Raw genomic sequence first — 15,830 nt, forward strand, 5'->3', positions numbered from 1 at the left:
TCATTTATCCATCAATTGTTAACTTTTTTCTCATCTACAGAACAATGCCACGTGCACTATCTCTCGTGTGGAGACATTTCACCCCAGACAATGTAGAAGGAAAAGCTGTGTGCGTTTGCAAATACTGTGCAAAGACCTATGTTAAGAATGACACAAAGATGCAGAAACATATAGTCAAGTGCCCAAAGTTTCCTCAGGGCTAAAATCAGCCTATGACCAAACAAAATGTTTATGTTTATGTCTTTATATGACAAGATAAATACAGTTAGTATAAATTACCCACAACATTTCCAGTTTATTCTCGTTAGTTCCCGTTAATTCCCATGGACAGTTTCCAACTTTGAATATTCCCCCGGAATTTTGCAACCCTGTACACGAGTGCGGCCCTCTCCTAATTCACCCCTTAGTCCTACCACTTGGATCTACCCCTTGATTTTGTGCGTGGACGTGAAGGGGTAGTGTTGTACCATTTCTCTATCTGATGTAAGGCTAGTGGCTATCTAGCCCTTCAAACTGCCTTTCTAGCATAGTGCAATCAGGAGGCCCCTATAAACAAAATGGTAGTCGGAAATTGCTGAATGCCTCACGAATGGAAAAAACAAATTAACATGGGGACCGCTGCAGGGCAAACGTTAGTGTTACATCTTGCAAAATAACCATAGAAAATGTGTTTCAGGAAAATTGCTATTGATGACTCTCAATGATCTTTAGTCAATTAAGTGGCAATTGATCAAGTAGCCTAGATGCTGATATTTGACAGAACAAGAGTTTATGTACTCAAGGTGCTTAAGGAAAAGCCATTCCAGTTTTTTCTAAAGAGAGCCCAAAATCTGTTGCAAGTCTCATGGTTGTTAGCTTGACATCCTGAAGTTGTCAAGCTAACAACATCGGAACTGACCCACTGGCGATATGTCCAGCGTGTACCCCGCTTCTCGAGCAGTGTTAGTCGGGATTGGCTAACGCCCATCATGCGAACCTCAAAGGACAGGTGGTATGGATAATGGATGAATGGATGGATGGATGAACATAGTAATAGTGGTGGACAACTGCATATTTGCAAATGTCATGGATCGCTGAAGTGTTACTTTCGTTTCTATCACCGTTCTTTCCCTACTCATTATTATTGACAAAACAATTTCAAACATCTCTTAAGTCCTCTGAATAATTCTGATTTGAAGATTTGAAACAGGCACAAAGTTAAGACTTCTTTGGTGCTTCCCCCCGGGAACTTCACAAAGAAGAAGGGTTCTTCTTTGAACCATCACAGAAAGTACAAGCCGCACTGAAATTCTAAAGCTACCTTTGCAACAAGTCTGTCTTTGATGTGAGCGCAGACACTAGCTGAGTCTCTTTGTGTGTGTGTGTGTGTGTTTGTGTGTGTGTGTGAGTGTGTGTGTGTGTGTGTGTGTGGGGGGGGGAAGTATGGCAGAAATGTATGTCCTTGCGATAGCCCAGGTGCCAATTTCTTGCAAGCGGTAAGCACTTTTCTTTGAGAAGCAATTGTTGGTAATTAAGCAAAAGCGAGTACAAAAGACTTCCTCAATAGCTCCGAGTTGAGGCCACAATGGAGGAACCAGTCTTTGACACTGAGCACTTTCTTTATACCTGACCCAGTGATATTGATACAGCCGCCTCTAAGCTCCCCATTATAGAACGTGCACAGAGAGAACAAACACTGTCATGGTAATCTCCTTCAGAGCGGCAAAAACTTACAACCGCAGAATCTCAGGTTTGCATGGCAATGAGCAACGCTTCCTGTGTGATGGCCTCAGAGATTCAGACTGTTGGAGTGTTACTGTAACTGTCACTGCAGAGATGTTCCCTGCTGAGCCTAAAGCCTTGAGTAGACGCTCATCACCATGGATCCTCTTAGATGATACATGATTATTCAACACTGTAGTCTCTGTTATTAAGTTTATGGACTAAATTACGCATCTACCTAATAGAGCCAGAAATCTTGGTCTGTCTGTCTGTATGTAGAACTTTTATCTCTAGAATTGTTCTTCTTATCAGATTCACATTTGGTGTGAGTATTGTCAAGGGTCCAAGGATACACAGTGTGGAATTTGGGCATTTGGACATTCATTATTTTCAATATAAATAAACCTAGATTTAACAGGTGACCAGCACTCGGTGCTATCAGCGGCTACGACTAATCAATGTAAGTGACGCCAATCTTGACAGGAGGGACATTCACAACAACTGATTCTCCAGTTCATGGTTCTGTGCACTGAGAAATTTAGGACAAGTGAACAGCTCTTAGTGCAGTAGTGGTGGGGAGGCTTCAGAGTTCTGAGTCCCACAGCTGGTCTTCACCTGCTGTAGCTCTATTACTGCGGGTAACAATTGTTAAGAATAGACACTGCACTAGTTGTGATAACCCTGACAATTACTACAACAACACATTTTGCAGATATATGATCTACATGCAGTTCATGCAAAAAAGACTTGTGCATGCATCCACCAGAGGATTAGACAACAACGAACATGCAAGACAGTGGAGGATGCAGTGGTGGTAATGTATCAAGAGTTAAAGTTTAAATGATTTGTGCAGTTTAGACAATACTGCAGCATATAATACAACAATTCTCATGTTGATGTACTTTTCCCATTGCTCTCCTGTGGTACCACAAGAGTGTGAATGGCACCTCGCAATGTTTTTCCATCAAGAAACGTCAAACATGAGCACAAACTATCCAGTCACATCATTCTTTCCACTGACTGATGCTTATCTCCGACTCACCGTTCTTTTGTAACACTGCTGGCCGAAGCTGTTGTCCTCAGAGTGGAAAGTGTTGGCGAAAGCCTCGGCCGCTTCAGCTAGCAGGCCGAGCTGAGTGTGACTCTCAGTGTCATCGCAGGAAGCCCGCAAGCTCCTCTCTGAGATGGGCGTCAAGCCGCCACACAGTTCCAGCTGAAAATACGAAAAATGTCAAAGTTGCGAAAAAATACTGAGTAAAAGCAAAAGTAAGCAAATTCACACAGAGGCAAACAGGCTAAAGGAGGTGACTGTGAATTAGACACCCTCTTCTCCTCTCCCCTTCTCTCCATCTGTAGTGTTGTCGAGCATTGTGTTCATCTCTCAGACGCATTAAAAATTCAAATGGCTTGTAACTGGATTCTCTGCTCCTTGTTACTAAGCCACAGCTCAAAACAAAAAAGGAGAAGAAATACAGTACTGGCAAAAATGGTCGACACTTATTTACTTGTACTGCATAACTGTGGCTTTTTTGAGATGATAAAATAATACTTTGATGAAAATTGAATGAAGTATAAAAAACACTTGAATTGATGGGTGGCAAACACGTTTTAATTTGATGAGGAAAAGTACTGTACAGTTTCGCCATTCACCCATTCACACACACGTTCATAAATTGCATCTGCAGCACTTTCTTTATCACACATCACTCATACACTGTTGGCACGGCCAATTTTGCCCAAGGACACTGTGTGTAATGGAATGGGGGAGACTGGGATAAAACATGCAACGTTCTTGTTAGTGGACCTACCGCTCTAACCCCTAAGCCACAGCCGACGCTACTGCCCTTGTAATTTCATATTTGATATCTTCATAAAAGCCAATGGAGATGAAATGTATAAATTTCTCAGTCATTTCAACTACTGTATTAGCCAAAAAAGGACAAACGTCTCTGGTTATTTAATCTCTAAAAAGTGTTTAAACCAAATTTTGCGAAATTGATCTATATCAATATATATATACACATTGTCTCTAATAAAGGATCTCTTTCCTTTGTTGTAAAGTTTCTTTCCGTTAAGTTAAAAGTGCTATGTCTCAAATATCAAACTATAAGTAATGTGTCTCACACAAATACTGAAATAAACATCTAATGAAATTAAATCGTGGGCTGCCCAAGACGCACAGCAGTTAAGGTGCTGCTGACTCCGAGCTGAGACTATGAACTTTATTGGATGTAATTCCCCACCGCTCCCATCATTACCCTCTGCTGACAGATATCAAATCAAACACTGAAATTTAATTATCTGCACATACCGGCAGGGGTTTGGCAACACCGATACGGACAGGGCCATAACCAGTGGATTTAAGGACATACACAGCATAATCCAGGCTGGAACCTTCCAGGTCGGTGTCATTGACAAACATGAGGCGGTCGCCGGGAAGCAGGCGACCATCTTGATCTGCTACACCCCCAGGCACCATTGAGCGGATGACCAGCACTGTTTTAGTGACATCTTCTGGATCCTGGAGTGAAACATAAGATTGAGTATAGTTGGGTTACTGAAGATATTCAGAAACATTTGTTGCATAAATGAAAACAAGAGATTGAACAACAGGATGAAAGAGAATTTTTAATTATAGGAAAAGAAAAAATGGACTAGTTGGTCTCATAGAGGACCAGTCAGATCTAATAACGCTGCTATTTCTTAACATGGCTTGAAAGTCTTAGAAGATAAATGCACAGAATACAACAATTCTCTCTGTAGAATACAAGAGTGTCTGCTTCTCTATTCTCTGAGTGTTCTCCCTATCCAACCTGACACCAATATTCTTTGACTGTAGCCTATTGCAGTCTGTTTCTATTTGTAGAAAGACTCGGGGGCACGTCTCTGACCTGGTAGTCCAGGATACTGAAGCCCAGTCCCGACTCGCCTTTCTCCAGCTCGACCACCTGAGCCTCTCTCTCCCACATGGCCAAGGGAGGTGACATGGGTGGTACGCCACGCTTGGTGATGTCCTCGGCCGTAGGACAGGGGATGACACAGCCCTGGTCCAACTGGAACAAGGGGGGGGAGAGGGGACAAAGAGAAGATCATCAAATCAGCTGCATTTTGCATTTTACTTTTAAATGCAGAGTAGATGTAGTTTATATTGTCTTAAGGAAAATGATTTAAGCACTAATAATAAACCCCACTGCCTTCACCTTGTCATTGAACTCAGCCAGCAGCTCTTTCAGGGTGAGGCGGACTTCATCATCATTTTCCTCATCACTGTCTGGAATTGAAGGGGGGGCAACTCGGGAGCACACCAGACATACATGGATCGGCAGCTCCTTCAGAAGATTGACCACCTCCTTATGTGTCTCTCCAATGAGAGGGATCCCATTCATCTGGTAGGAAGATAAATTGCGTATAAATATGTATATATTTTAAATAATGATATTTATAATAATAATATGCAGTAAAAGTTAGTAATATTCAAAATGTGAAATATCAGTCAGAAAGAAGGAAAATGAAAAAATATAAAATAGTTGGAATTATAAAGAATGATACAAAAATAAATAAATAAAATAAGTATTAAAAATAAGCAGCATAATTGTGTTGTAAGATGACTTAAAAAATTTAAGTAAGTTCAGATCACAAGTGCAGTAGAGGCACATACATCAAATATGTTTTTAATAGCAATTTAAAAGAGGAAAAGAATATAAAAATAGTGATTATATAATTTATTACTCTCCATTATATGTACATATATGTGTACAATATATTAAATACATATATCAAAAGTGATTGGTTGGTCGCATTGCTCGCTACCATATTGTAAAGTCTCAATCTTTCTCTGTAATGAGCTTTGATTTGAAAGACAAGGCAGTTAGCAGAGGATAATTCCTCCAAGACGATCTCCGGTACAATGACTGCTCATCATGATGAGTGATATGTGTGGGTGTGTGAACTTGAACCAGTGGAAGGGAAGGAGGGCAAGTTCTCCCCCTACAGTACAGGCACAGCTGCACAGAGGCACACACACTCACACCCACCTCCTTACAACTGATGTCACTGCCTTAAGGGAAAAAAGTTTTATAGTTTACTTGAAATCCTGAGAAAACTAAACTTAACGGTATGGTTCAAGCAACAATGTCTTGTGTATATGTAGGCATTGGAAGGGCATGATGCTGCCAAGTAATGTAACTGTTCTGTAACTGTGCTTTAAAGAACAGGTTATTATTAACATATGGCTATTATTATTATTATTACAGTTTTCAGTTGCATTTGTTTGTGTGTTAGCAGGATAACACCCCAAAAAATATATATTCCAGAAGGATAAAGTTGTTTGTTGATTTCTCAAAAAGTATATATAAGTATATTTTTGCAGTGTGAGTGTAGATAAAAATAGAATTCCAGATCTACTTAATTACATTGTGGTTTCATAAGTGGACTGTTGGGACACTACTGACTGTCATTCTAGATATATGTAGTAGTATTGCCTACTGCTTGAAAGCTGGAAACATGAGAGCAACTATGGTTGTGTGAACTGACGATGATCCATGACGGAACGTCTTTATGATCCATCCACTTATATTCCTCAAGATGTGCCGAAGTAATCCATCCCTCACGGATCATATCTTTGGCGACTGACTAAAAGGATGAGTAGCAGAACAGTGGGCTGAGAGGATCAGCTTCAGTTGGTTACCTCCAATATCTGGTCTCCAGTGAAGATCTTATCGCTTTGGCCAATGGGCCCCTCAGGTAAGACGGAGCACAGGTAATGATGTCCAGCCCGAGCCTCCAGACTGATGCCCAGACCACTTGTCTCGCTGAAACGCTCCAGCTGACACACCTAAGAGAGTACAGGGACAAATTAGCTCCGCCTCCCAGCACTGTGTTCTAAGGACATTTTTTGAATTTCCAGAGAGGCTTCATTCAAAAAGGGATGAAGCTACACTTTAATTCCTATCTACTTTACAGAGGGACGTACAATAACTTCATATCGGGGTCCAACCGCATGCTGCCACCTCTTCCTCAGGTACTCCTCTTCAGCTGGCATCAGTTTCCCGCCTGTAGATTGTGCACAAAAATAATCACCCTCATTTCAACCACACACACAGGAATAGAAAAAGTGACAAACACAAATTCCTTAATGACATTGTCCCTGGCCCGAGATCTAATCAACGCAAAAATAGGAACCTATTTGAAAGCATCAGTAAAGTTGTTTTATAAAGAGAAGATGATGTAGTTCTCAAGGTGGCAAATTGAGATTTCAACACACAACTCTGTGGACACAAGCATGCACATTCACATCCAGCATCTTGTGTTTTTTTTGGTTTGGCAATCTAATATTTTCTTGTTCAGCTATTAAAGCCTCCACAGCAATCATTGCTTATTTGACTGTACTCTCTAATCAAGCTCAAAAAATCCTTGTCTAAACAAAGCCATGTATACAGGCGGGCCGAGAGACAAATCATCTGGAATGAGTTGAATGAGTTGGATAAACACAAGACTGCACAACACTATAAATAGACTCCCATCAGCGAACATGCCTCACTGCCACATCGCTGTTCCCTGAGCCCAATTAGCATATCAGACTAAGCCCCATGATCCAGTTCCAGACTGCAGTGCAGCATGGGAAGGGAAGCTTACCGTTTCTGAAATCATGTCGGGGTCGTCTGTTGGCGTATGCTGCTCGCCGGGAGATCTCACGCAGGGAGCAGATTCCTGGGGGATGGAGAAACACAGTTGAGCAGAAATTCAATCATATTTGAGTTTGAAAAAAAATGATAATCTGTAAAGTTTCCAAGCAAACATGTAAGGGAAGATAATGTTCATCATCCACAAAGCTCATTGTCTGAACAGATATTTCAATTTTTCTCATGATCCAACAAGATATCATATCTGATTATTTACACAGGTTTACATCACTGCACACTGGCAAATCTAAATTTGCTCAGTTTGTTCAAAACCAATACATCCCCCCAGCTCAAAGCACCTGTCTCTTGAATCCTGTTGAGGCCCACTCTGTAGGGATTCCCCTCGTTGAAGCTGTGGGAGTGTCGGAGCGGCTGCAGGGGCGGAACTGGTGGCAGGATGTGACTCAGACGTACGGATTTCCTGAGCAGCCTCAGTCGGACCAGGGGCCCCGTCCTCCTCAGCACCTCCATTGCCCTCTGCTCACTGCAGCCATGCATGCTCACTCCATCTACCTGTGGGCAGGGACAGGGAAACAAGTACATGATAAGAGTAAAGGCTCATTTATGCTCAATGTTAGATACATATATAGAAATGGACGGAGACTTTCGTCTGAAATCGACTTTCATTTAATTTGTAATTGTAATCATCTTAACCTACAAATGGGGACAAAACCAACCAAACAGAGCAGCACGACTGGGATTCATGGTAGAGCAATACAGCCAATAGTTCAAGCGAGACAAACACAGGATAGCCAAACGTTTGAGGAGAGACATTGCAAGTTTGAGGTATCAACACAATATTAATATGCCCTTCAACAATGTGTCTCTTTTCTTATCTCTTGGCACATTATCACTACAACATTCTCCACTAACCCTCTGGTGGATGCATGCTAACACGCTAACGTAAAAAGTGCATGGAAGTGTGTGGGCAGTGACAGTTACTTCATTTGAAACAGACGGATGACTTTTAAAGGAAATATATATGAGTGTTCGGGATGAACTGAAAGGTGAAGGTATGATGCAGACAGAAGTGTTTGTGGATGGAGTGGATGGTATGAAGGTACAACAAGTGCCAGTAAATCAAATAGCGACTCAGAGAAGATCGATAGTCATCAAAACTGAAGAGATAGAGGAAGATGGACAGAAAATGTAAAACAAGAGTTGATGAAGAGATGGATGGGGCAAAAGTAAAAAAGAAAACCTAGAATTCTACTTCATCAGCTGAAAAAGAACCTAATTGGTGAGTGTGGAACTACTCAAAGTTGCAAACAGTGCAGATTTTGAGAGTCTGAAATTGTTAAGATTCAGCAGAGAATACATTTGAGACAAGAAGGTATTCAGAGTCTACAGGGAGCAAAATGAAAAAGGTATCTATTGCGAATTTGGTGAAACTCACAGATAGAACAATATCTCCAATGTGGATGCGTCCATCTTGATCAATAGCGCTGCCTTTCACTATGCTCTTCACCATCACACCGGCACTGTACACTGAGGAGGGAGAGATGCATTAAAAGAATGTTAGTATTGATTGTGTCGTTCCTTAAAAACTCACAGATCATCAATAATGTTTTGCATAAGCCAGAGAGTCATAACAGTTTTATTATTGATCCATCTTGTTTCTTGTGACTTGGGAGATGTTATTACCTGAATTGAGGTCACCTATGTAGCTAGAGATGGTGAATCCCAGGCCCCGGCTGTTTTTAGTGAACTGCACACTGAACTCATACTCATCATTCAAGTCATCGAGCTGGAAAAGAACACGGAGCCACACATTTTATGCTCATGCTTTGGGTTTAAAGAATACTTTATCACACATTTAATGTCACTGAATCAGCAAATATTTCATTAAAAATGTTAAGATTGAATCCATTTTTGCACTATGTTTCTTTACACACCGTGCCATCCAAGCTGTCCTGGCTGAGGGCAGGTGAGGATAGATGGTTGTCCTTGGTCATATCCCTGGCAATGAGCAACTTCACCTTGGTACCAGCATTTCTCAGGACCTGGGCCAGGTGGTGATTTGTGAGAGAATGAAAAGTGACAAATATAAGAACATAACATACTTTTTTTATAACCAGTCAATCAGTTTTCTTCATTGAATATTTGTTTCTTCTTAAACACAAAATGTTTGAAAGCACTCACTGACGCTTTCTAACATTTTCTAGTGTGCTGTTTCATTTGCGTCAGCATCAGTTGCCAAGTAGCATTTAACTCATCGCCGCCTCCAGAGGCCAGAGGATAGAAAACACCTACAGATCCTTCATGGTTGGTAAAAGTTGCAGTTGAAGAGGCTTTGAAGATTTTTCTTTTCAGTTTTACAAAAGAAAAGGAAGTATAAGCCAAGCTAGCAGTTGTGGCAAACGTATCACTGCTTTTTTTGTCTACCTGAGCTTTTCATAAAAAATTTAAAAAACAGTGATCCGGCTACTGCTAAGTTATTTTGTTGTTATTCAAACACCTACGGAATAAAGTTTTATGATTACAGAAAATGACTTATGCAGCAGTCAAATTCATCTTCAACTTTTGTAAAGTTTCAACAAACCATGCCTCACCTGTGCCACCTGCTCACTGTTCATGCCCGCCAGGTCTGTGTCTCCGATGCGCAGGATCTGATCTCCACTACGCAGACGTTTATCCTGAAGGGGCCCCATTCCAGCAAAAATTATTCAGAAACTGGTCTTTGATAAAATATTCAAACACATTCTAGTCAACACATTTCACCAAATAACAATTCATTAAAGATAGGAAAAGTGTGACAACTTGGAAAACTTGATTTGAAGATAGAGATTGATTCTACTCTTATGACTCTCCACAGCCTCAGGATCTTGATATGAAACACTTGGTTTTAGCTCCTCTCTCTTAAAGCCAAAATGTCAGACTAGCACTTTATTCAAGCTTTGTCTATGTGACTCTCATATACTGTGACTGACAAGCGGTTTTACCCGGCCGGCGGCTCCTCCAGGAAGGATGGTCTTGACCATGACTCCTGTGCTCCGCCCTCCTATGATGCCAAAGCCAAGGCCCTTCCCGTCATTGGTCAGCTCAATCATCTCCACATGACGCCTCTGATCCGGTGAAAAGAAATAGAGAGAGGAAAATCTATTCCAATTAACCAGTAAAAAAAAGATGAAACAGCACTAACATGCTAGTGCTGAATGTGCTTGGTACACTTGCTTATCTACAGCCTTAGACACACATTTAGCTCTACAGTTACACCTCACTTGTAAGATTACTGTACCTCGTGAGCGATGGCAGCCAGGTTTCTGCCCATCGACATGGTGCGGGAGATCCGAGGGGGCGTGCAGTACTAAAAAATAAATGTCACATGTAAAATAAAAGCAAACTGTAAATGACACTGGGTTAGCGGAGCAGCAGATTACGCTCAACCGAAATCCCCAGATGATGTGAAAAGAATTATGATATTCTCAAATGTGATGTGTGACATTTCCCATGGTGACCTGTTACATTTTACAATTGAAAGAAAAAGAAAATGATTTGCTCGTTTCATGAAGTGAGTGCTTTAAATATAAAATCCCCCCCATTACTCAACGTCCTCTCAAATGACCTTTCATTTATGCTGGATATATTACGTACCTGCGATTCGGTGTGAGTGCAGTTGTTGGGATAGATTTCCGAAAAGGACAGATCCTGAGAGCCCAGGGAAGACATGCTGCCCTCCCTGTGGGAGGATCTGTTCTCCATGGCCCATGTGTAAGAGTCACTGTGACACAGAGTCTTCAGCCCCACTGGTACGCCCGGGCATGGTCCACAGTTCATTGATACAGATTTTGAAATGCCCTTCCCCTGCTAGGAGCAGATAACGACACATGGCGAGGTGTGAGATTGGTTTGGATTGAGAGGAAACAGATGAAATGGAGTAGGATTGGAGGATGCAAGGAAAGGGAGAAGGGTGTTAGGGAAAATGGATGAGGACGATAAAGAGATGGGGGAACAGGGGTTGATAAAAAGGTGAAAACATTAATTGAAGAGAGGAGATATCGAGGCAGAGAGAAATGGGAAGACAGTGAGAGAGTGATTGTGGTTAAATGGAGAAGATAAAGAAGTCGAGGAAAGAAGAGAATTGTGAGACGATGAGGAAAGAGGTGGGAGAGAGAGAGTAGAGAGAGAGGACAGGAAAAAATATATAGGGGAATATGTTTGAAATGGAGCTGAGGGAAAAGATAGGAGAGCAAAACCCCAAGGATTTTAGATAAAGGTTTCTCTTCAATACCAAACAAACACAAAACACAACCCTTTTGTCTTTGACATTTTCTGTTTCAAAGTTGAAAAACTAATTTCAGGAGTTTTTTTATTTATATACCGTTCCGCTCTAACAACTCTGAAACCTGTTGGAAGAGCAGAAGTCAAATAAAAGATAAAACGCTATGAAAACACCAATAGGGCGACTTCACACCGCAAGAACGTGCACTTATATTCCAGTATTTTATTATATAATATATAGGAACATGAACTAATAGAAATGGTGTCAGTGTCTTTCCTGATATAAATAAAAGGAACCCTTTGACATGTGTTTCCTGAAAAGCGGAGATGATAAAAAGCTCTTGCAAACGCCGCACTGACAATGTGGTAAACCCTGTGCGTGTAGACTTTGGGACTTTATAGGGTTTGCCTGTTACGGCACACCACAACAGGCAATTACCAAGCCGCAATGCTCACCACTGACAGAAATGTGGGCCTTGATACTGTCAACAATACAATACACACACACAGACACACACACACTGTGTGTTACTATACATGCCAAGCCCTAATCCCAACCCTCAAGCAAAAAGCTCAATCTTGACCTGAAACTAAACTTAACCTAAACTAAACCCAAACCTTAACTAGCCTTAAAACTTGTATTCACCTTAACATTTAATAATTAACACTATGGGGACCCTATAATGTGACTTTGCAAACAGATTAAGGTCCCCAAAACATAATTGTAAGTAATACCCGGACCACACACAAACACATATACACACAAACAATCTAGTCTCTGTGACTTCAGAGGACATTACATTGACTTACATTGATTTCCTCACCCTAACCTAAACCCTAACCTAAACCCTAACCTAAACCTAACTTTAAACCCTTCTTCACCTTAAAATGTAAGGGTTTATGTTATGAGGCGACAAGTCCCCATGAGGTTGTAAACAGATGTAGGTCCCCACAACATCAGTTGTATCTATACCACACACACACACACTTCAGCTTAACACGTATGACAATAGTACAGATGACTTCTGCAAACTCCTCAACAGGAAACATCGCCACTTCTTCCTTCCCCTCTCTCCTTCACGCTCCCTCTATCCCTCTCTTGCTCTTTCTCAGGGCTTTAGTGGTAAGCTTAGGTAAGCTGATTACTCATCCCGTTTGGCTCCCGCATTCAGTATTTTGGGAACGATTCCGGCTCCTTCCCCAACCATTCAGTATACACCGAACACCTACACACTCATGCTCATGCTGTACCTTCGCCAGGGGCTTCCGCTTAGCTTGCTGTAAGCTGAGTATGTGGAGGAACAGGGGGCTCTGCAGGACGGTCTTCAGCAGGGAGAGCTTCTCCTGTGTGGGGGCCTCCCCCCGCTCCTTCAGTTTAGCTTGTAGTCTCCCCACAGCCTCCAAGGCACGCTGCGTATCTGCAGAGAAATAGCGAGCCGTTTGTAACAGGATTTCAACTGTCTGGCTTTGTGTTACAGTTTCCAAATGTTGCTGTGGTTCCTGGGTGACCCTGAACACAAACTCAAACCTCTCAGGGAAATAGTTATGAAATGTCAACAGTGAACAAATACTGTTGGGCAAACGAAGATATTTTCTCCTGAACATTTGTGTTTAGAATACAAAATAACATCCTTTCTCAGCTCTGATGCACAGTGCGATAACTAAGAAAATATCCCTGAACCACGGCTGCTAGAGTTCCTTCCATTCAAAGGTGTTTATAATACTGTTGTATGCTTCTCTTCTCAAATCAAAACAGGACTTGTGACTTGTGACTAAAGCATAGGCAGGAAGACTTTTAAAAATCTTAATCAAGAATCATCAGGATTATACTAAAGGAGGACGTGAAAACCATTTCACAAAAAAACACATAAGAAGAAACCAATAATAGAGTCTTGTTGTCAGGTCATATTGCACTTGTTTATTTGGTGGAGCAGCAGCTAATGAGCGCAAGCCACAACTGTAGTAATTGTATGTGGCAGAAGGTTAAGACCCTGTAAACTCTTCACCACCAAAGGTTTGACTACCGACCAGACTGCGAGCCCGCTGCCACCTGTGTAAATGTAAGTATTCTTTCTCGTCTGGCTGCTGCAGCCTTGGCTGACACCTTAATTCTAAGCCTCTGACGGTGGCTGTGGTGCGGAGGTGTCTAACCGAGGTCACTGGAACATGGCTGGCTTAAAAAGCAGAGATCTACATCTGCAAGGCCCCAAATGCACTTACCCATGATTTCCATCGTGTAGCCTGTTGACAGATTGTTGGGATGAGCTGTTGCTGTGCGACTTTTAGTGCTGCTTTAGTTGGGAGTCAGTTCTTCTACACCGTTTGGCACCTGGATAGCAACAAAATGGAAACAGTTAATGCTTCAGCCAGACCTTCAACAAAGCAGCCAGTATATTTACAGTTCCATGATGGTGTATGTAGAGTATATTTGTAGAGGACAAGTCCAGTCTGAACTGTAGATACATTTTTAAATCTGATATATAGCTCTGAAAAAAAATTAAGAGACCACCGCAAGATCATCAGTGTCTGTGATTGTAGAATTCAGATTATTGTTCTTGTCTTTAAACCATTTACAACATTTCCTTAAAATTCCAAGGTCTGGAATGAAATTGCAACGATACCTGTGAGGATGCAGATTTGAGACAAATCTATAGAACCCGATTTTCTTCTAAAAACCCGTTCGATCATCCTCCCTGACCTTGTGACTAAATAAGTATTTATTTTACCTGTGTTCAGCAGCATGTACACTATCACATATCCTCACCTCCAAGGCCTGTGCCATGCTTGTTTGCAATCGCCTTCCTTGACAACTAATGCTCTTTAGCGGGGATTTAAATCTTCTCCAAAAGGCTTTATCAGCCAGTGATGGTAATGAACAGCGACACATGGCCTCCCAACATTCTGGCTAGAGGGCGGGGGGAGAGAGAGCCTGTATTCCTTCAAAATATGATCCCAATGACATGATTTGATTTTCAAGATGAAGGGCTGGAAATGACAACGTCCTATCTGAAATCTAATTAGGGGCCATTGACAGGCACGATGGGTATCGCAGTACTTCTATGCCCTTCACGGCAGCCTCATTAAATCTTTATCCTATACCTGTTGATGGTAAAGCCATGCTGGGAGAGAAAAAAATAACAGACGACTGATTGGCACTGATTAGGGTTCATTAGCCTCTAATTTGATATGGAATCTATAGAATCAATCTGTTAAATGAACGAGCTGTTCCCATCAGATCTATCACCGTGACGAACACACGGACATTAGCTCACAAGCGTCCGCTGCGCCTCTCACCTCCATCGCGTCTCCTCGGTGGTGGCCGATCAACAGGTCCCCACGGAGTTCCGCGCACAGCCACCGCGAGTTTATCGGTGCCGCGAGACACTTCCCCCGCAGGGAGCAGTCACAGCAGCCAAACGAGGGACGCCGCGGTATGAATCGATCAAGACGCAAGAAGCCCGAGCGCTTTATTTCCCCAGCATTGTGTCCGCGCGGCTTGTGCGCGCTCGGGGCCACAGTGCGCATGTCACCCCCCGGTGTGATCTTCAGGCACCGAGAGCAGGGCTCATCCCTCATGAAAGGGAACCAGCCTGCAGGTAATCCCGGATAATATGTTTCAGTGGAGCCTCCTGCAAATTATTCCCATATAGTCAACTCCAAACTGTGTGTGGGTTAGCCTACAATCCCTGTGCCCCATGGACCACATCAGTGTGACAACATCATTATAGAACCTTCAGAAAGGAAAGGACAAATGCAATTATTGAATATTCAGACGAAATGGGTTATTAAATCAAATGTAGATATTAAAATAATAAGTTTCCTTTTTAAGACTGTAAACAAAAATCATGAAGCTATTTTAAGGCCTGCAATGCAATATGTATAACTTCCAATAGGACTACTACAACTTCTACTACTAATATCAATGCTAATAAAATAGTATAAAATAAAAACTCTTTTACCCTTTAAGGATTGTGCTCTTTAGGTTTCAGGATTAACATAATTAACTTTGCAATACTAATTTTCATATTTACAATTCAATGGACAATATGCAACCATGTTACACTGTAAATATGTATTATGCGCACAGTGTATATTCTGTTTACTATTACCTGATGTCTATTTTAAACTGTCAACATGGCAGATATCCCTCCTAGGGACTAATAAAGAATTATCCTATCTTCTCCAAACATATATGCTAAGGTAAGAAAAATATCATTGTTTAACACA

General features: G+C 41.7%; 1 protein-coding gene across 1 annotated transcript in view; it reads right to left on the reverse strand.

Annotated features, from left to right (window-relative positions):
* Positions 1-15,071, reverse strand: part of si:dkey-92j12.5 (multiple PDZ domain protein) — a 39,193-nt gene extending 24,122 nt beyond the window's left edge. The window contains exons 1-18 of the mRNA XM_062388955.1: positions 14,898-15,071; positions 13,824-13,932; positions 12,855-13,021; positions 10,977-11,189; positions 10,621-10,689; positions 10,325-10,447; positions 9,935-10,018; positions 9,278-9,385; positions 9,027-9,129; positions 8,779-8,870; positions 7,682-7,895; positions 7,336-7,410; positions 6,674-6,753; positions 6,389-6,535; positions 4,902-5,087; positions 4,593-4,754; positions 4,013-4,222; positions 2,744-2,914 (exon numbers count right to left, since the gene is read on the reverse strand). Coding sequence (XP_062244939.1) covers positions 2,744-2,914; positions 4,013-4,222; positions 4,593-4,754; positions 4,902-5,087; positions 6,389-6,535; positions 6,674-6,753; positions 7,336-7,410; positions 7,682-7,895; positions 8,779-8,870; positions 9,027-9,129; positions 9,278-9,385; positions 9,935-10,018; positions 10,325-10,447; positions 10,621-10,689; positions 10,977-11,189; positions 12,855-13,021; positions 13,824-13,836 — 2,217 coding nt within the window. The 5' untranslated portion in view covers positions 13,837-13,932; positions 14,898-15,071. The remainder of the gene's footprint in view (positions 1-2,743; positions 2,915-4,012; positions 4,223-4,592; positions 4,755-4,901; positions 5,088-6,388; positions 6,536-6,673; positions 6,754-7,335; positions 7,411-7,681; positions 7,896-8,778; positions 8,871-9,026; positions 9,130-9,277; positions 9,386-9,934; positions 10,019-10,324; positions 10,448-10,620; positions 10,690-10,976; positions 11,190-12,854; positions 13,022-13,823; positions 13,933-14,897) is intronic.
* Between the last annotated feature and the right edge of the window lie 759 nt (positions 15,072-15,830).

This window comes from Platichthys flesus, chromosome 5, assembly GCF_949316205.1.
Source record: "Platichthys flesus chromosome 5, fPlaFle2.1, whole genome shotgun sequence".
In the NCBI taxonomy this organism is placed as follows: domain Eukaryota; kingdom Metazoa; phylum Chordata; class Actinopteri; order Pleuronectiformes; family Pleuronectidae; genus Platichthys; species Platichthys flesus.